Consider the following 21,437-nt stretch of genomic DNA (forward strand, 5'->3'; position numbering starts at 1 on the left):
CAGTTCCTCTTAGGGAGTCTTGCCGGGTGCTAATAAAATCACTTGATAAATTATCAATAAGTGAGGCCTTCCACTGTGAAGGCACACGGCCCGTCCTTTGCGAGCTTGCTGAGGTTTGACCTCTGCGTGTGTTTCATCTGTGGAAAGTTGAATATGACATTGTAGAGGATTACAGGGGAAGAATTGAGATCTCCTGCGTTGGTTCTTTATCATTTTATTTCGAGTATGGGATGTGTTTATAGACGAGGATGCTGTATGAAGAATAGTTAGGGTGCTTTTCTTACTTAAATGAGCACACATGGGGATTATTTTTGGTCTGAAATGCACCACCGAGGCGAGCTCTGGTGCACATATGCCCCATAAATCCCCCCTAATAGAAATCCAATGTATATGCACCAGTAGTTTGCAAACTTTTGTCTGTGTTCTCTTGTTTCTCGTTTGTTAAAAAAAGAGAAACTCTGCTCTCGCAGTGCACCTGGCGATGTGAAAGTGCCTCTGTGTCTGGCCAAAAGTGGTTTCAGACGGCATTAGATGGGGAATGCAATTCATTTTAAGAATTCACATATGTTACTGCTGTACCCCGAAAGGCATGTCGTCCATTGTACTTATGAGGGGGAAGCACTTTTTTCTAAAGCACAAGCTATGAAATATAGATCATGAATAGATTTGTAATGTCACTGATGTGAAATCGGACACTGTACCCATACACATCAGGGGCATATGTCAGATTCTGGTGAGCTCTTGCACCAGAAAATGGAAAAAAAGAATCAGGTTCATGCGTTCATACTTTCTGGCAGATCAGAAGGACATAAACCTCTTTTTTTGGCATATATCATTTTTATCTCATTTACAAAGTAAGCACTTCATTTGGAAATACGGCAAGGACCTAGTTTTTTTTCCAGTTTGAAATCAGGCTACAGTTAAAATGTGTGATTTCCAGCAAAACAAGCTGACCAACCCTGAAGAAACGTCCCTTTATCAAAAAAATATCTGTCCCAAATCAGTGGCATCTTTCCTCTAAGTGTCTAAAACGTGACTTAAGATGATAAAAACAACAAAATTCTTGGAAAGCAGTAATATCTTACATTCTCAGAGCAGTATATCCAGGCCTGTGTTTCCAAAAAGAGATAAGATAGCAGCAGTAGGATTTGCTTTGAGGAGTCGGATGGTGGGTCTTTTAAAAGGAAATTGTTTATTTATGATCTGGATTAAAGCTGAGGTCGGAGCAGGAAATGAGTCCGGCTGTAGTTTCTGAAGGAGGCACTTTGTTATGACTGAAGCAACTCAACCTGAGAGGTCTGAAACACATGTTTGATAAAGAAGAGAACTGAGGTGGACATGAAAGACTCAAACTGTGTCATGGTGGCATTTGTACATAAAGAAGGACTTTTTAAAGGGGACAAACTACACTTAAATTCTCTCCTCTAAATGTGTTTTAACAATGGGAGGTAACTCTGAATGACTAATTTATCGTTAACACACCTGTACTGTATGGAGGACGAGATCTGACAGAAGTATAAATAAATAAATAAATAAATAAATGTATAAATAAATACTGGAATAAATAAATAAAAGAATGAATAAATAAATAATTAAATGCGTGAATAAATAAATAAAAACTGGTAAATAAATGGGACATAAATAATTAAATGTCTTAAATTTATTTCTACATTTATTTATTTCTACATTTATTTATTTCCACATTTATTTATTTCCACATTTATTTATTTATACATTCATTTATTTCCACATTTATTTATTTATACATGTATTTATTTCCACATTTATTTATTTATACATTCATTTATTTCCACATTCATTTATTTCCACATTTATTTATTTCCACATTCATTTATTTCCACATTTATTTATTTCTACATTCATTTATTTATTTATTTCTACATTTATTTATTTCCATATTTATTTATTCCTACATTTATTTATCTATTTATTTATACTTCTGTCAGATCTGGTCCTCCACAGTTCTGATGTATGAAGTTGATTTTTTTTCCCCCCTTATTTTGAAGTTTATCTAAACTTGCAAAACATGCATGTAAGTCAACAGCTACAACATTGATAAAATCATCACATTATGACGTAATTTCTGTGTGATAGTTACAGTATGAATCCATTAAAAGCTGAACTTACCATGTATCGTTGGAGTAGCTCCGGGACAGCCGCTTCTCTGTAAAGTCTGCAGAGAAATTCTGAATGCGACCTGGTTTTTGTTGTCCGTTTTCAAGTTGTCTTATCCACAAATGTGTAACTTAACGAGGTGTAAGTTGAGAAAACTACATGTTTAATGTATTTCCGTCTCTAGTCTGCACCTCGTCCAACCGATGAGAGCGCGTTTGTTGTTGTAAGAGAGCTGAAGGCGGTGCTCGTGTTTAGAGACAGGAGGTAAGCTGGCTGCAAGTTAAAGGCTGCATCCGGTTAATGCTTTTCAAAATAAGGTAATACATTCAAATCAACCTCTTTGGGACGTTAACCCTTTACATTTTTTGAGAAATTAAACATTAGAATTGACCTTTTCCATATCATATTTATTTTGTTAGAAAGAAAATATAAAGGATTATGAAAAAATATGTATTGTGTTGACAGATTTTTATCTCAATAATTCACCTTTGGGGGAAAAAATATCAATGTTTCAACAATTATGCATAGTCAAACATAAATACTAGTACAACACAATGCCTCAAATCAAAACTTAAGTCTAAATCCCAGTTATAAAGGTCATTCTTACCGCCAGTATATTTACAAATTTGTCAGGAAAACCAAAGACGGCCATTATTCTGCTGCTTTTTCTGGAAATAATCTCAGTGTAACCCAGCACAATTTTATCTTTATTTATGTATCCCATATGCTCTTTTGTAAAGCTTCTCAAGATAACACTTGGAACTGGCGCTATACAAATAATGATTGATTGATGTTGGTTTTAACGCAGAACATGTGCAATATGGGAACTGTGCATTACATGATTGCATTTGTTTGTCATTGGTACCTGCTTCTCTGTTTTTATGTGGGTTATGTTTCCTATTATTCTTATATATATTATTATTATACAGTGGAGGCAGCTGAATGTGTGTATAGCACTTGAAATACACACTATATCCACACAGTACCTTACTCAAACAGTTATTTTGAAGGGGAAAAAAATGACTCATCAGCAAGTTAGCTGAAAACGCTGAGCATACTTTCGGTGTATTTTAAAAAATACTCAAAAATTGAACATCAGGGAACTATATGTCAGAATGTGTGATTCAACATTGCATGCTTTTATTTTGTCTACGTCTAGTTGGTAGCTTCCTGTTAGTGAAGCGCTCCATGCACCTGGATTGCTCTCTCTCTCTCTCTCTCTCTCTCTCTCTCTCTCACACACACACACAAACACACAGACACACACACACACACACACACACACACACACACACACACACACACACACACCATTACCCTACAAACCCCATACTTGCACACTTTGCTCACAAACTGCCCTAAAGCTAAAAGACCGTCTCTAGGGCCAGAAGAACCTTTTGTAATTAAACAATAAAAATTAAAAGCTAAATACCAAAAGCAATACAGACACCACTCGTGTATGTCCTTATCAGATATGATCAGATTTATTACAGTTTTACAGTCCAAAGACCTGCCGTACAAAAGGTTTGTTATGAATATAGAGTAACCTAGATTCAGTTTGTTCCAGCACAACCGGTTCCTGACTCTGTATGCTAAATATGTAGAACGAGGTCATACCTGACTAACCTCAACCCTCTTAGACGAGTCTTTCTGCTCCAGAGGAGTAAAACAAGGCTAAACTTAGTCCCACAGAAACCCTGTTTTCTCGGGCAAGAAAATGAGACAAGAAGCTCCCTGTTTGTTCTTTTTAAAAAGTTTCAACTCTGATTGACCTTCCAGTCCTAAACACCTAAAAAAAATCAGTGTACTTTTAGATACCATGACGAAGAGATTTTTACAGCCAGACTATCATCCCAGAAATACAGATGATGTCCCTGAATCCTAAATCTTATATGGTCATAATGGCAATGTTCACGATCTTACTTGGGTTCTAAATAGCAGTAAAGTAAAAGGTTAAGGATGGCGGATTAACCTTAAGTGTAGTGAGAACTTCTTAAAAACCAAAACATTGGACAGATAAATTGAAACCAGCAATGAATCTAATTCATAACCCCGGCCAAAGTCATGAAAGTGATATAGAAATGTTTCATTAACATGTCTCAGAATGACTTAATCAGTGTTGTATTTTTGTTTAGTTGTGTAGTAACTTGCAGAATGCAGCAGTATAGCTCAGTCTTTGGTTGAGAACCGGAGGGTTGCAGGTCCAAGTCCCAATGCGGACCAAGTCTGGATATTCAACTGTTATCTGAAGAGGTGTTTGTTCATCCTCTGAGTACTGTTGAAGTGCCACTGAGCAAGGCACTGAACCCCCACCGAATGGTTTGTCCTTGAGTCTTGTGAGATTGATTTCCATCCACAATGGCAGTCGATAAAGAACGTAGACTTCAAGTCCCATGATCCAACGCTACTTCATGAATCCTTCAGAGAATTTGCTGTTTCATTTTGTTTTATTTTATTTGTAAAGGGACCATGAACAAAGTGAAACATAAACGTTGCCATGTGATGCATTGTACAGTAAGAGTTAGCTTAGAGCTAGTTTACATCTGCAGTATGTCGGCAGGTCAAAGTTCACATCATCACAACATCACATCACAACAATTGAGACACAGAGACCCCTAAAAGCAGAAATTACAAACTGTGCATTGATAAAAACACAAAAAATTATAGTTAAACACAAAAAAGTAAGAGTGATTAGAGTTTTTACAACGCCCAGAAAAAAAGTGAAAATCCAAAAGAGACGGATTAACTGTAAATTGTAAAAACATTACTAACATAGTCTCAGTGACATCATCCATTGGTTTCTGAGGAAGAGTTTTGAAGACCAGTGATGGCGGTCACCATTGGGAATGTAGTCTCAACCTTATTATGAATAACTCTTACACTACATAAAATCTAAAGAAATCAAAAATGAGTTCCCGTGCAGAAAAAAAATCCCCCTGTACATCATGTGCCGAGAGTAAAATGAGCTGTTAAGACCAAAATCACTTTTTCTACCAGGCTGAAAAGCTGTTTATCTCTGCTGTAAAAAATGACATTTAACGATGGGTGTGTATGCGACTTCTGGGGCTTTTGCAGCCAGCCTCAAGTGGCCACTCGAGGAACTGCAGTTTTTGCACTTCCGCGTCAGCTTCATTTTTTAACACCTCAGGTTGCACCTAAAAGCAGCTGCTGACAAAGTTGTTTCAACACAAACCCACACCAACACTCCCGCTTGTTTACATCAGTTTTATTCACTTTGCCTAAGTTGCACATTTCCCTGATTTGCAAAGAGTTAAACTTCACTTGTTAGGACACTGAATTACTGGAATTTAGCGGCTCTGTGAAGCTGTTGGTACTCCGGCATTCATGCCTGATTGGAATGGGAGCGAAAATTGTCCCACACTCATCTGGCCACTAGAGAATTTGAGAAGGGTTGTTACAGTAATTGATAATTGTGTGTGGGTTGAATGCAGCATGTCTGTTGATAATGACTCTCCAAATCAAACCTCTCAGTCTGCTCTCAACCCTCGAGCTTGGGGACATTAAGTCCCAGCATGCTCTCTGCCCCTTGGCCTGTGCATACCCAAGATGCTTATCTTTTACCCAAAGCAGCCAGGCGATCTGCAATTATGTTGTGTTGGCTGATAATGACCTCCCCTCTCCGTCCACTGTGAGCTCATTTTATTCATAAACATGCCGGATAGAGATAATTGGGGGAAAGTAATTGGTCAATGACGCTGCAACTCATTTCACGCAGAAATGGCCCCCAGATCTTTGCTATTTGAGAGTCCATTTCCTGCATGCGAAACTGCACTACTTTCCATTATGATGCATTAGCAGAGGGCAGAGGAAGCCAGGAAAATGTACTTTTTAAGGTTTTTCCCAGGTGCTGTATTATGCTTCATGTACTTACTGGATATTCCCGTTGGTGCACTCTGCATTTGATTTACATGCCGTACAGTATTTCTTGTAAGGCCTCCATCAAACTCCCCTTACTCGTACGTCTTTTTCCTTGAGCTATATCCAAAAGAGCCCTCTCAGCATGTCTGCAGGTTGAAATTAAACTGATAATATATATAAATATATTGTCAGCAAGATAAAAGACAATATAAAATATTCAAACTACAAAGTAAGAGGTAAGCAGTCACCTTGAAAAAACCCCTGCAGTAAGCCAAATAGAAGCTATAGCTGAAAGCAACGCTCAGCAAAAAGGAGATGGGTTCAACTAAAAGCAAACTGCATGAATAGGAAGTAGGAGAAAAGAAGGGGAATGACCTGCTGACACCTGAACCCAAACACACACTGCTGCAGGAGAAAAAAACAAAACAAACCATGTATCATGTTCTTTGTGCTCTCTGACCTGACCCCTGGCACAATGACTCAGGACAAACTGGAAAAGAGTTGATATGATATAAAAAGCAGAATATCATAATTTCCACAAGCAGAAGAAGAAGAACAGATGTTACATGAGTCTAGCTAGATTGTCAACAATATATGCCATGAACTCAGGTGACTACTTTGAAGGATAAATCTGTTTTACTTCATCATCATGGTGCTGCTATGTTGTTCTGAACAGGTATGCTAACATTGCAAGACTGATGGAAGCTTAGCTCGTACGCTAGCTAAGGCTAAAGGTAGCAAAAACAAGGAGGCAAGATTGTGTAAGAATTGTAGATTAGCAAACAAAGCTAATCCGTCAATCGCGATTGGAATCGCAAGTTTACATTTTACCGTGTTAGCTTTTTTAAATGTATTTTGCCTTTTTTTCGTTCTGTCCTGTTATGCCTTGCAGTGAAACAAATCAGCTTTCAGGGACTAATAAAGTTGAAGTTGAAGTTGATTACCGCAGTATTAGCATCAACGATTTACACATTGCAAAAGTCTGAATTGATCACAACAAATAAGAAAACGTATTTTTATTCAAACATTTAACGTTTTATCACACAAGCTGCTCACATTTGACTATTAGAGGGACGCCTGAGTATTTTGTTCATGCTCTCACACCATTTTGATCCGTCTAATAAAGCTCAAGCTAGCAATAAGCTTCATTGGAGCCATGTTGGTGGTTAGTAGAAAAAAGGATTCAGGCCAAACATGTGGCAACCACAGGTATTCTGTTGACACAAAAACAGCAGACAGAGAAAAAGAGTCGTTGCTGATATGCACTTTGTTATTTTTGTTAATCGCAATATCAATTCATTGTATCGTACACCACATGTTTTTCTCATCTCGTGCAGACCTTGTAGCAATCCTCATGTGATAGAGGGCAAAGCTCAATAACAGAGTGAAGTGTGACCACTTAGAGAGGACGCAAAGGAGGGAGAGACAACATGGATCGACCTCAGGGAAGCTGCAATATGCACTAAAAGATGTTGAAGGAGTCGATTTGTCTTAAGAAAAGTTAATGGATTTTGCTGATTGTGAAAAAAAGGAAAGTTTCCAAATATAAAAAACACAATTTGAAATGAAGGACAGAGAAAGAGAAAACAATGTGATCAACTCTGCTGTGGCTGTGATGTTGCATCTGGCCTGAATTCAAACACAATGTTATATCTAGCAAAGCCAACATGCAATTGTAAAACTTCAACATCTCGTGCAAAGCAAAAGAATATTATCATAAAAAAGATTTTTGCAGGAAGGTCTGAAAATGTAAAAGGACGTCTGTTACAATGTCGAATTCCTTTGAGGTTGCAGAGTCAGTTTTGTATTTAAAGAGGTTTCTTTTATCAGCTTAAGATAGCGTATGTTTCTCATGATGATTTCATTCAAGGACAAGTGGATTATGAATCATATGTCCAGATTGTCTATGAATAACAAAGCAATCTGTAACGGTCTACATGTGTCCCTTCTGTCCTCACTAATCTCAAACGGACAGACATGAAAGTGTTTTGTGAAGCTTTTTTTTCCTGCAGATCCAGTTTCCATAACTTCTACAACGCTGTCAGAACTTGTCACTTAAATGTTTTTGCAGCGGCTCCGCGTTGGCTCTGCGTGTTTGTTTCTGCAGGAATCCGGCTTTCTTTTTTCGTTGTGATTGGCTGCAGCTACAAGGTGCCAAAGACTCCCTCGGCCATCTAATAATCTGTGTATCACCGTGCCAGGGGAGCTGCTTTGTCATTTACTCAATAGTGCGCTCACTTTAATTCCCCATTATCAAACGTTGTTTCATTCATAATTGAGGAGCTTAATTAAATGTTCAATCACAATATGCAGAATAGGAGAGGATTATTGATTAGATTTGATTTATTGTTCCCACTTAGAATAAATGGTCTGTCATTCATGAGTGACACATTCTTGGCTTTATTTATGTATCTATTGAAAGATACTGCGCTGTTAGATTAGCAGCTTAACTGTATACCATGCTTAGGCCGATAATGCATCAATTAACTGCTGCACCGGGCGACCACTGGCTCTGGTTTTTCAGCGCTCATGAAGCAGACGGTGAGTGTGTGCACACAGTCTGAGGGGATTAAGCCGAGAAGGGGGGGGCCTCATTTGAAGGTGGCCATGCAGACGGCTAATTCGAGAGTGAATGGGGCATTTTTTCTTTTTTTGCCTGGGTTGGCTGTGTGAAAGCTGTCTCCATCTCCTCTTTCCTCTGTCCTTCACGCGCTCCGAGTGAATTAAAGAAGAAATGGTTGGTGTGAGGTGCTGGAGCCCTGCCAGGAGCCTCGCTTATTCCCCCAACCCTCCGGTGTAGGACGCTAAATCTGACCTACTTGCCTGAGAGGAATGCGGCCCTCCACTCATTAAAAGCAGAGAGAGTGCTGCACCTCAAAGCTCTCCCTACTCCACTTTGTGCTCACCACAAACTCCCACCACCACTGCAATTATGCTCTTATTATCACCCCCCCCCCCCCCCCAAACCTGACCCTTCATTTACCCTCAATGAATTTTTCCAGAAGCCAAAACCTGCAGAAAAAAAAAAAGTGATGCACCCTCTCCAGTCCCCTCAGGGCGTTTTTCCAGGGTGGTGCCAGCGCAGATTAAGCCCCTCAGCATTCTCTTTGGACCAGATCTTGCTCTTGCATAACCCCCCCCCCCAGGCAAGCCGGTGTCTCTCTGAAGCTTTCCCCCTCTGTCGTCGTGTTAAAACGGCAGAATGTGGCCAGTGGAAGCTCACTGAGACGACAGGTGTTTACAGTGCAGGATCTGGACGGTCAGTTTAAGGTCTGTTGCTAATGCTACATGACAGTTCAGGCGTTTTGAGACATGAGAGCACGGTTTCTCTAGAGAGGCTGGGAGAGATTCATCTGGAGGGCAAGGTGGGAGAACTCCATGCTGTGTGACCTTTATTTGTTTGGAGGGGGAACCACTCTGCCTGCCTCCCCGCAGAGATGTAAAGCACTGCAGGTATTTTCTCGGGGGGGGGGGTCCAGCTCACGATCAGTACATTCAGTTTTTTCTTTTCTGTGACTTACAGGCCATCCGGGTTTTTTTGAAGGGCGAGAATGGAATAGATTGAGGCACAGAGTTCAAGAAAAAAGCTGTCAGAATTGTAACTACTGTTGGAACTAATAATAATAATATTAATAATAATAATACATTTTATTTAAAGGCGCCTTTCAAACCTCTCAAGGTCACCTTGCAGAGCAGAGATAAAAACAACAAAGTAACAACACAACGATGAAATTAACATTACACAGACCGGGTGGAGAATGATCAGACTGAATATGCCAGTTTTAAAAAGATGTGTTTTGAGATGAGATTTGAAAATGGAGAGAGAGAGAGAGAGTCGATATTACGGATATTGTGGTGGGAGGGAGTTCCAGAGGTGGGTGAAACTGTACAGTATAACCAGACACAGAGAACGTAGCAGACTTTAAGCAAACATTTTGTCTGCTGTTAAGTGCTGGATAGCTAAATCATAAAGCTGCTACAGTGCAAGGTTACGATAAAAAAGGGTTGAGTTGGATTTAAAACAGTAAAGTTGGCTCCAGAAAATCAAAATAAGGAGATAATAGACCATCTGAAGTGGCATTGAGCTGAGAGTGGCAGCAGAGATCGGAGATATTTTATCACCTTTAGTTTACTCTTCCACATAAAAACAGAATTGTGATCCATTTTTAAACTAAAATATTGATATTAGCGCTTTAAAATGGATCACACATTTATCTAGAGCTTGTTTTTAAGTCAAACAGGATTACAGTAAAAAGTGCATTTGTTGGGAACTATTCTCTGCGGTAGATTAATACAGATTTTTTTTACTCTTGCAGGACAGTGTGTGTGTGTCTAAAGAACTACACTGACCGTGCCCCCGGGTCATGCGTTTTGGATCTTTTTTTTGGCCAACAAAGGAGCTCAGAAGGATTAAGATAAATCAGACTTTGAAGTCCCAGTTTTGATTGTTAATGGGATTTGTTTACCCTCGTAAAAGAGTGCGGTTAGTGTGTGCATTTTAAGTTTCACACAATGAGCTGAAACATGAGCAGTCTCCTGGTCCGGGAGCACAGAGGGGAGGATGTGCTCATGGTTATTAATACACACACACACACACACACACACACACACGGCGGACTGCTGGGCAAATGTGGGTCAAGTGTGCAGAGTGCATGTGAGTAAGGGAGGCAGAGTAAACCCCCCCCACCTCATGACATTAAAGGGATGGAGGGGCATCTTGAATCAGCCTCTGGTGTGTCTGTGAGCGACGTGTGTCCTCTGCATGATTTGGCTGCAAAATCACAGACAAACAAAGCAAACATTTTTATGATAATCGTGTTCTTTATGCACTTTTTAGACTCCTTTAAAGTAGAGCCAGTGCACCTGAGGACACAGCAATGTTCCCGTCAGAAAAACAACCGGTCCCAGTTTCTCCAGTTAGAAGGAAAAGAAAAGTTCCTGTGCTTGTTAGAAAAAAGGAGAAAATGTAGCGTTTACAGACACGGTGTGCTGATGAACTCGCTCTACATACTCTCTGTCCCCCTCTCCAGCGCTCTCAATGTTCTCGCAGCGTGTTCTGTCACACTTTCTATTTTAATGTCAGTCTGGGTCATGAAATGTTCGTACTCTCTCTTTAAGCGGCTAAATGTGGAGATGATCTAACAGAATCAAAACAGAGTGCCAGAATGTTTGAAAAAAGTGTTCAAAATGCTTTTACAACTCAGAGACTGACACAGATGAGAACGACCCGCTGACTCTGTAGTGAATTGTTGTTTTGCTGTTTAGCACCACCGAATTGGTTCAACAAGCATGCACACACAAAAGGAAATCAAGGACTGGACTGAGCACGTGTAAAGACTTCACTGAGCGTGACTGTTCTGTCTTGACCTTGAAGAGCAGCGGACAAAACACACTTTTATTTAGTCCCACACGCTTTTTTTGTTCCAGAGCTTTCAACCGTACCAAATGTGATCCGTCCAGGACTGTGTTTGTCTCAAAGTCAAGGGTGGGAGGGGGGATTACTAAAGGAAACAATATATTACTGTAATGTCATTTGACTTCCTCATTCCACTTTATTGTATTTGGAGGAGGAGTGGGATTTTCTGGCACAACTTCACCGACCATCAAGGTGCACGAAGAGTAAAAGGCTTGAAGAGGTCAAAAAAAGCTCCATCATCACTTTTAGTATGAAGATCAACTTTATTAACAAATGAGACCCCATGACCCTGATGAAGGCCAAAAGCCAAATTTGTTTACGCTTTACTGTGTGTAAAGTTTAAAAAAAGAATAATATCTTTGTTATTTAAAGGGTCTCATCATTTATTCACCATGAGCAACACTTGGAAAGAAGAAAACAAAACTTTCTTTAAAGGTCCCATATTCTGCTTTTTCTGGTTTTATATGCTCTTTAGTGTGTTTTCCAAGTGTCCTGTGCATGTTTAGGCACATCTATGTGCAAAAATTCAAAGTCTGCGGAAACGCGGCTTCTCCTACGTCCTCCTGTTAGCTGCAGCATTAGCTGCATGTAACGCTCGGTTCTAGCCCATCTCGATAAAAATGTGTCAGTCCGACGTCATTATCAGTGTGATGTCACTGATCTAAGCCCATTGGCTCGTTGTGGCAAGCCCTGCAGCTCATGTTGAACTTTCCGAGACGCGTGCTGAGCAACTGACCAATAACAACAGAGCGGATCGGCAGACCAATCAGAGCAGACTTGGCCCACGTGGGGTCTAACAGTGTGGGCTCAACAGAGTGTAGCTGACGGACTCAGAGCGTAGAGAGAGCAAGGAGGAGCAGAACATGAAAACAGACACTTTTTTATGACTTTATCTATTGTGAACGTACAAAAGTAGGTACATAGATTAAATATACGAACCCCGAAAAGGGCAAAACATGGGCTCTTTAAACAGGTAGAAACTGCTCCTGTAAACTGTAACAAGCTTTTAACTGTCCTTACTTTAATCAATACAACACTGACTCATTATGACCAGGAGGAAATCTTAAACCACAGAAAGCCAAAAATACTCAGAGAATGTTCCCATCCTGGACGCTGGTTAAAGTCCCCTCCCCTCAGGCAGATAAACTCTGACTTGGAAATTACCTTCAGACTCAGTCAAATATTTGCTTAATGAAGGGCAGCCAATGGGCCGCAGAGCTATGGACGCATGTCATGCATTCATGCTTCCCATCATCAGCAGTGCTGCTCTGAGCAGCCGGGGGCGTCCACTTCAGTTATTCTCCTATTGTTAAATATGCCTGGAATCTTCCCTTGTTGTTGGGAATGGTTCATGAAAAGATTTACTGTCTATGTGTGACATCTGATTACCATGCTTTCAGGGGATTTTAAGGTCAGAGAAATGATTTATGTGCAGCTGAAACATCTTTTTCTTAGCCTCGTTTGATTCACATCCTCTTAAATATTTGTGTTTTTGATGAAAAAGGAATTCTTTTGGTCTTTGCACAATTTGTTTCTTTCATGATTAAGAGCTGAAAGTTGTTTCATCTCCTCTCCTCTCCAGATGGCAGCTATTTGAATAGGCATGCTCCGATCGGGGCAAACTATTCAAAAACAAACGGAACGATTAGCTGCAGAAGCTGCACTGTGATAAAGATGTGATTACAGCATTTAAGCTTCTATATTTTCTCTACCTGTTCATAAAAAATAAAAATAAAAACCTTCAAAAGACTTATTTGGAAGAAGTTTTGTACTGATTTTGAAGTATGGCTGAAAGCTACAGAGAGAAAGCTTTGTGCGTCTTTGCATGCGTGAGCATCTGCATACATTCATGAGTGTTTTTCCCCTCTGTATGGGATCTGGTTGGCGACAGAGCGGCCATCATCTGGACACAGCAGTGCCTCGAAACACAAAGAGCCCCATTCAGAGGCCTTCAGAGTCAGCAGCCATATCCCACACACCCACACGGTCCAGAGGACACCCAGGCCCATCCAACACACAGCCTGGAGTCATTACTGAACGCACTGTGTGTACTTGCACAGCAGTAAAACATTCACATGGAAAACACTGAGCATTCATCGAGAAGAAACGAGAGCAAAAAGGATGAAACTCAAACCAGCACAATCGTCCAGGAAGTGTCTCCCTCCTGCCGTCTCATCTGCGGTCATTTACGTTCAACAAACATACACGAGGATTATTCCCACAGCGTACAATAATATTTTACAGTGTCAGCTAACAGAGGAGCTCGGGGGGGGGGGGGGGGGGGGGACCGGTCTGTCAGACGGAGCCAGATCTCAGAGGCAGACAGAGAGGCTTCAGAGTGAACTCTGCACCGAGGTTCACTATGAGAGAACGATATTAAAGGGCACATCCACAAATTCTGCACATCAACATGTTAATGAGTCTTGTAGAGAAAAAACCTGTATGTTAAAAAAACCCGTTGTATTACATCTTTTATGGCTGTGCAATGTCTGACATATTTCCTCAAGTGATGTCACATGAGTCAGCATTTCGGTCTGAAGGCAAATCATTTGGTGCAAAGCTTCTTCTTCTTCTTCTTCTTCTTCTTCAGTGGTTTTTTAAAGGTGGTTAGCATCCAAGAGGTTGCACCTATACCTTTTACATATAAAGAAAAAAAAGATAAATCTGTAACATTTCGTCTCCACACATCACCTCATCCTCTTATACAGTAAGACTTCCCTTTTCAATCTCTAAACGCCACAGTAAAGATGCATTGTGGGTAATGTAGGCATGGGGGGGGGATGTTGGAAATTAAAACAATTGATCTCTGTTTCAGTGGCATTGACTTTGATATTATTGTTTTAAATTGTCTATCAAAAGTCGACACACAAATGTAGTTTAAAATACTATAAAAATATTTTACAGTCAGTTATTTATTTGATGTTTTATTTGTTGAAACGTGTTTTGTTTGATATGTAATCAAAGAATTATTTTAAGTATGACATAGAAAACAAAATCAAAAGTACTGTATATATATATATGATAAATATAAAATAAGAGATAGGGTTGAATGACTCGTCATGTTGTGATCTGCCTCTTGATAAGGTTTCTGCGCTGACAGGAGTCCAGGAGCGTCTTAATGAGATTCTCAAAGTGCAGAGGTCATCACTTTTTTAATGAGCCTGACTCCCAGGGGGAGACGAAAATGACTCATCACAGGCCCTTTTATCAAAACATGAACTCTTTCACAGTCCCACACTGAACCATTCTTCCCGTATCTAAAATATGATATGTCAGAGTTTTTAGTCACGATGGTGAAATGACACTTTAACCCGTCAGCCTATGAACAGCTCGATACAGACAACCTCTCCTCTGAAAGCTGCTGATTCTACATGTAACCCCACACCTGTCCGTCCTGTCTCTGTGACCTCACTCATCAAATATTCATACGGAGATGTTTTTAAACACATTTGCATTTATTAAAAGTCACTCAGTCTGAATAATGCATTATGTAATGTGATACTGGATACTGACTCTGACCCAGAAAAGGAAGACATGAGCAGGTGCATGAAAACCTTCAGAACTCACCTTCAATTAGGTAAGCTGCAAAATAATACCAATTTATTATCAGTCTGACATGTTGACAAAACTAAAAATATATTTAATGTTTTCTGTGTATCTATTATATCTTTATTATATATATATATCTATCTCTTGGGAGCTGGTAGCTTAGAGGATAGTTAGATTTTTAAATGCAGTCTTAAACCTCATTTATTCAGTCTGTTTTTTTATATAGTGCTTTATATAAATTCAGATCTTAACATTATTGTTTTGTCATTTTTATCCGACTACAATTTCAAACATTCTTCTCCTATGTATTAATTTTAATATCTTATTGCTTTTATGTGTCGTATTTTATTTTTATATATATTTTTTCTAATTCTTATTGTCTCTCAATGATTTTAAAAACTACTTTTTCATCAATAACTTTTCTGCACTCTTGTTAAGCACTTTGAACTGCAATTTAATTTTTATGAAAGGTGCTGTATAAATAGTTTGATTGCTTGATAGTGCACACGCCCCATGTGCAGAGGCTATAGTCTTTCAAGTGGGCGGCCTGGGTTCAAATCCGACCTGTAGGCTCCCTTCCTGCATGTCATTCCCCACATTCTCTCTCTTTCCCTGACTTCTGACTCTATCCTGTTTATCTCTAAAATAAAGGCATAAAAAGCCCAAAAGTAAACCTTACAAATATATATATACTGTATACATAATATATGAATTTGTGGATTCTGCATGTGTTATTTATTTGTCCATTTATTTTCAGATTTAATAAGTGATGGTTGGTAGTTATTATTAAACTCTTCTTGTAACACACACACGTGTTTAACAGTCTGCCATATTTCAATAACTTCAAAACTATTTAATGTGGATGCTAATTCTAATTTGCTTCGATAGGAGACTTACCTGACATATTAAGCACACACTGCCCCCTGCTGACCACAAAGAAAACCACACAAGAAGCTTCTTTATTCACATTTTATTTATTTTAAAAAACAGCTCATTTAACAACTCGTAGAAAAGAAGTCAGTAGAAAACACATTATGGTGATACGTCAGTGTTGATGTCATCCTCTCATGTGGACAGTCTGAGATTGTTGACGTTACAGAGACAGCTGACAGTGTCATGATATCTTTGAAATGATTGACGTAGAATTTCATCTTTAACGGAGAACACTGTGAAGCTTACAAACTGTAGTAGGTTAACTTAAAACACTTTAAATCATTATTTCACATTCTGGCTGGTAGAAATGAATCTTTAGTTATCTAAACTTTTCTGGATTATTAACTGAATGTTTTATTCTGAATTACAATCCAAACTATTATTTCATAAACTCTATGATGGCTCGGTTGGACCTTGTGTTATGGACGTTAAATGGCGCCCATGTTATCTTTTTTATGATGACCTCGGCCTGCTTTTCCATATACAGTAACACAAAACAATAACCGTCTTTGCATTATTTTTTCTTCTGCATGATCTCACTTCCAGCTGCAGGATTCTTGTTAGCTCTCTGAGTCTTTGTCGTTTTTGCCGCTTTTTCCTTTTTAACCTCCTCCACCTTCGGCGCCTCCTCCCCCCGCTCGGCCTCCTCGCTCTCTGGTTTGGCGGTGACCTTCCTCAGCTTGTGTTTGCCCTTGGGAGTGGAGAAAGTGAGCGAGGACTTGATGAAGTCCAGCGGGAAGATGCCCACGTCTCCGTCAAAGCGGTTCTTGGTCACCTGCAGCGACCTGCGGCCGGGACACGTCACCAGCTTCTTCTCCTGCAGGATGAGGACGTTGTCGGCTTCTTGACTGGCCTGGAGGGAAGCCGGAGAGGAAGGTGAAGCTTGTTAGAGAGGGTCTGGAAGTATACATTTTTATTTTCATGTGTATTCTTAATCATTAAAAGCTCATTATACTCATGAGAATATAAAAGCAACCCGTTGTGAAAGACACATCCTGCAGTAAGCCGGTGAGCCAAAAACAACAAGATGCATCGTTCCTCCTTCTTACCTTCGCTGAACCAAATATGGACGCTGTTTGCAGTTCTCTGTCGTCCTCCTCCTTCCTCGGGTGAATGATCAGAGTGACGTGGCAGCTGCTGTTGGTTGCAAACTTTCTGAAGGCTCCGATGATGTGGTCCTGGACTGCAAACCTGGACCACAAGAAGCACCAGTTATTTTCATATATATGTAAATGGTGAATGGCACTGGTCTAATCTTCTGACTACTCAAAGTGCTTTTTACACCGCAGGTCACACCAACACATTCACACACTGATGTTCTTGCCCAAGGACAATTCGACATGTAGCTGCAGGAGCTGGGGATCGAACCCCCGACCTCTACCACTGAGCCACAGCTGCGTATATGTGATGGACATTGTCCTGAAAATGTTTTGTACCTTTTTTTTACTCACTTGTCCACTGAGAGGTTTTCCTGGCCCATCATGAACTGCAGGTTGTCAATGATGACGTGGTTGATATCATACAGGTAGACAGCATGTTGCATCGTGTCCAGCACTGTCCTGCACAAAAGGCAGGAGGAGAGCCGGGTTAAAAAATATTCATATACATATCATTTTTTTATAATATGAATTTGATTTGTAAAATCGTATCATACTGCAGCTGAGTTTTGGTACAATTCTGACAAATTTGCGACTGCTGAAGTCATCCAGATAAATTACTGACACCCATTAAATGTGATAAATGCTGTTATCCTACCATAACACATCTATCTGGATTCCTGTGATCCCTGATTTGACTCACTTGATGTTCTGCTGCCCGTGGAAAGTCATAAAGTAGAGGGGCAGCTCCTCGAACTTGTCCGCCCAGAAGTCGTACTGCTCCAGGTTTTCCTCCAGCCTCTGCATGGCGAACTGTGTCAGCATGATCTTAGCCAGACGCACGTTGTTGATCTCGAAGCTGCCCCATAACGTGTTGACCCCCTGCATGCTAAGGTCCAGCGTGAACTCGCTGATGAAGGTGGTCTTACCGCTGCCTGTAGGACCTGGATCACACAGAGACAAACGTAGATGTAGGTAAACTTCAGGTGTTGGATTTTTAAAAAATGTGCAGAGTGGGAAACAGATGAGTATGTGCGCACCTCAAATCAAAGGTGTAACATTCAAAACACATTTTTCTCTGTAATGAAAGGATGATTATTAATAAAGCGAAGCCTCTTCTGTGGGTGAATGCTAAATCTACAGGACTTTAGATGAAAACTAGCTCTGAACTCGGGTACAATGTATCGAATTACATGATTATATTTGATGTTGTGGATGTTTACAGATAAAATTAATGTATAAACTAATGATCTGAAGACGCTAAAAGGACGTCGAGTGTTTTCAGTTTGGTGCGATCTGCAACCAAAAACTGAGATGAGTGACTAACAACTCTGAAGTTATCTATCTGCACATTTCAAGTTTACTTTTTCTTTAAATTGTATTTTAATTACCATTTTGTTTTGTACCTTTAGAATTTATTACTGTAAATATTATTTATCTTATTTTGGTTGTATTGCACCGCGGGACGGAGACAAACGCTATTTCGATTCCACTGTATGTTTGGCATATTTTGAAATTGACACTAAAGTTGACTTTGACTTGATAGTCAGTAAATGTGGCATCTTTCACATTATGCAGTCTATCTGATGTGCTGTTATTAGAATGAAATACTGATCAGTTCTGCTTTAATGTTGTGTTATTCCATAAAGGCCAAAATGTATTTCTCCCTCAAGTGTCAAAGGATCAATATGTGCACTTTAGCACCATCAAGTGGCGACGCTGCATATTGCACCAAACTGATAACTGCAAAACTCATGAAAGGTCAAGGAATGGCGTTTTGTAATTTCGGCCATTCTAGGCTACTGTAGAGGGTGAGGGGTGCAACGCTGACTCTATGCATCATCAAGCAAAATATAGAGATTTTTAAACGCAGTCTTAAAACTCATTTATTCAGTCTGGCTTTTATATCAATTAAAATCTTAACATTACTGTATTGTCTTTTTTATCCTACGACAATTTTTATGTATTTATTTTAATATCTTGTTGCTTTTATGTGTGGTATTTTATTTTCTTATATTTTTATACACATTTTTTAATTCTTATTGGTGTGCATTGGTCTCTCAATGATTTTATAAACTACTTTTTCACCAATAACTTTTCTGCACTCTTGTTAAGCACTTTGAACTGCAATTTAATTTGTCTGAAAGGTGCTGTATAAATAAAGTTTGACTGATTGATTGATCTGTGTCCTTAAAGAGCTAGTTTAAGGTAGCCAAAATATCATTTTTACTTTTAGGTGACTCACTTGTCAAAGGTTCAGATGGACAGAAACGTTGTGATTTTTCTAATAAATTGGTGATACTTCGCAGGAGCAGTGTGCAGGATTTCACTTTTAGGTGATCAAATACAAATAAAAACTTGATTATGAAAGCCATATTCTATATCTGCCAATTGATCATAACATCTGAACAGGAATATTTCAAACATTCAAAGCCTTTACATATATATATATATATATATATATCACACATCTTCTTGTACCTGTAAAAACCGTCAGCTCTCCTTTGCGGTGTCCCTTCAGGATCCTGTTGAGTTCAGGAAACCTCGCCCACTTCACCCCGGCCACCTGCTCGGTGTTCATCAGCTCCCCGTACACGTCCTCTCTCAGCTGCTTGAAGGACACGATGGACTTGTGAGCAGCCGGGATGGACGACTTGATGATGTTGTTGAAGTTCTTCCCCAGGGCCAGCGCCTCCACGGGACGCGGCCTGCCCTCCCCGGGCCGCACCAGCGAGCAGCGCCTCAGGCCGAGCTTGCGCGAGAAGATCTTGGACGCCTCCCAGGAGCGGATGTCGTCTCCCAGCCACAGCGTCACCCGCTTGAACTGTTCCAGGTAAGGCAGCAGGATGGGTGGGAGGCAGCTGACCCCGCGTGGGAGGGCGACACTGGGGAATCCCGTGGCCTGACTCACAGCCAGAGTGTCCAGCTCACTTCCTGTCAGGACGACCTCCGGGTCCATGCGGCCCACCAGGGGGAGGCCAAACAGGTTGTAGTAAGAACTCGACTTTGGCATTGTGGCTTCATTATAAGTCACTTTTTCAGCGTCCGAGCTTTGAGCGGAGAGGAGCTTCACCCCCTTCAGGGACGAGTCAGGCCCGCCAAACCAGGGGAACACCAGGCTCTTCGTGGGCTTGAAGAGTCTCACACCAAACTTCTTCAGTGTTGCATTGGAGATCTTGGTGATCTGGAAAAACACAAAATATTACAACAACATAAACCTCAATCAAACCTTGAGTCATGCAGTCTTATGCATTAAAAGTTTAACAGCACCTGGAACATGATTTTAATCAGCTGAGCCTCGTCCTCAGGAAGGTCAGCGAAGGGCACAGAGCTGGACCAGACCCTCCGCACCTCCCTCAGCTCCCTCTCCCTCTCCTCCAGCTCCTCCACGCTCTCCGGATACCCGAGCAGCACGCGGGGACTGAGCCAGTCCTGCTCGTCCTTCTGCATCACCTCCAGGCAGTCCTGCAGGTCCTCCCAGCTGCCTTCCACCAGCGTGTCTTTGCACAGAAACTGCCCGGTGGTTTTGTCGACGAACAACGAGAAGCTGTCCTTCCTCTCGGACGGCTCGACGAAGACGCTCGGGACGTGGAGGCAGCTGTAGCCGTCGTGGAAGGAAATGTCTTTGGAGCGGAGATACTGTTTGACATCTGTGACCGTGATGGGGCTCGCAGGAAACTCCAACTTGGCGTCCTTTTTATAAGCCCTGGTGCAACTGGGAAGGTAGTCCTTTCCCCTGAGCTTGGAGCAAGGAGGTTGCCTGTGGAGAAGCCTCTGATGGAGTCTCACACAGACTGATGAGAAGTGTCTCTGGTGGAGGAATCTGTGGTCTGCCACCTGCAGCATGCAGGCAGCTCCCTCCTGGAGCAACCTCCTCCACATGTGTTACCTGGTTAGGACATTAAACCTGCAACAGACATGACAACAGGAGGGGAAAATATCAACATCAGACTAACACACATAACACCAAACAAAGATCCTGCTGCTGTGCTTTAAATGACCTGCGCTAACATGTTAAGGGAAGGCAGTGAAGCATTAAAGCATCTTTTTTTTTCTATTAAATGAACACTGACAACTTCAAAAAAATACACCAGAGATATGTGTTGGTCTTTACTTAAAAAAAAAGCACGTTTGATAAAGAAAAAACACTCATATTCCAGCTTACTGTCTCTGTTATCTGCCCTACTTCTCCTCCATGCTGCGTGCGTCTTCTTGCCCGGGCTTTCGGGTGTTTCTTCAAAACAAGTCCGTGTGAAACATACACCGAGAAAATGGAGAAAACCACCAAATGAATGTGATTATGTCAGCTTAATACTACACTTATATATATGTTATTCACTTCTGTATTATGTTTAACAACATTTAAATCACAGTCAACACTTAAACAGATTAATTCACATGAGGATAATGTTTTTTTTTTAACCGTC

General features: G+C 40.6%; 2 protein-coding genes across 4 annotated transcripts in view; both read right to left on the minus strand.

The window, feature by feature from the left end:
- Positions 1-2,382, minus strand: part of LOC109981852 (leucine zipper putative tumor suppressor 2 homolog) — a 40,814-nt gene extending 38,432 nt beyond the window's left edge. For all 3 annotated transcript variants that reach the window (XM_065949638.1, XM_020630826.3, XM_020630824.3), the window contains exon 1: positions 2,149-2,382. The gene's annotated coding sequence lies outside the window, so the exon portion shown is untranslated. The remainder of the gene's footprint in view (positions 1-2,148) is intronic.
- A 13,553-nt stretch (positions 2,383-15,935) lies between these two features.
- Positions 15,936-21,327, minus strand: twnk (twinkle mtDNA helicase). Its single transcript, XM_020630784.2, has 7 exons — positions 21,176-21,327; positions 20,281-20,917; positions 19,492-20,194; positions 17,714-17,954; positions 17,365-17,472; positions 16,963-17,104; positions 15,936-16,766 (listed from the first exon to the last, which is right to left on the minus strand). Exons 2-7 carry the CDS (start codon positions 20,890-20,892, stop codon positions 16,428-16,430), a joined length of 2,145 nt encoding a protein of 714 aa, XP_020486440.2. The 5' UTR covers positions 20,893-20,917; positions 21,176-21,327; the 3' UTR covers positions 15,936-16,427.
- Positions 21,328-21,437: the final 110 nt, after the last annotated feature.

Source organism: Labrus bergylta, chromosome 21, assembly GCF_963930695.1.
Source record: "Labrus bergylta chromosome 21, fLabBer1.1, whole genome shotgun sequence".
NCBI classification, from domain to species: domain Eukaryota; kingdom Metazoa; phylum Chordata; class Actinopteri; order Labriformes; family Labridae; genus Labrus; species Labrus bergylta.

Bases quoted from the DNA above. Each gene is read 5' to 3' on its own strand.
- twnk (XM_020630784.2), bottom strand. From the start codon at position 20,892: ATGTGGAGGAGGTTGCTCCAGGAGGGAGCTGCCTGCATGCTGCAGGTG. The intron at 17,955-19,491 runs GTACAAGAAGAT...TGTGTGATCCAG, and splicing joins AGAGCTGACGGTTTTTACAG to GTCCTACAGGCAGCGGTAAG. The intron at 16,767-16,962 runs GTAAGAAGGAGG...GCTTCCCTCCAG, and splicing joins CCATATTTGGTTCAGCGAAG to GCCAGTCAAGAAGCCGACAA.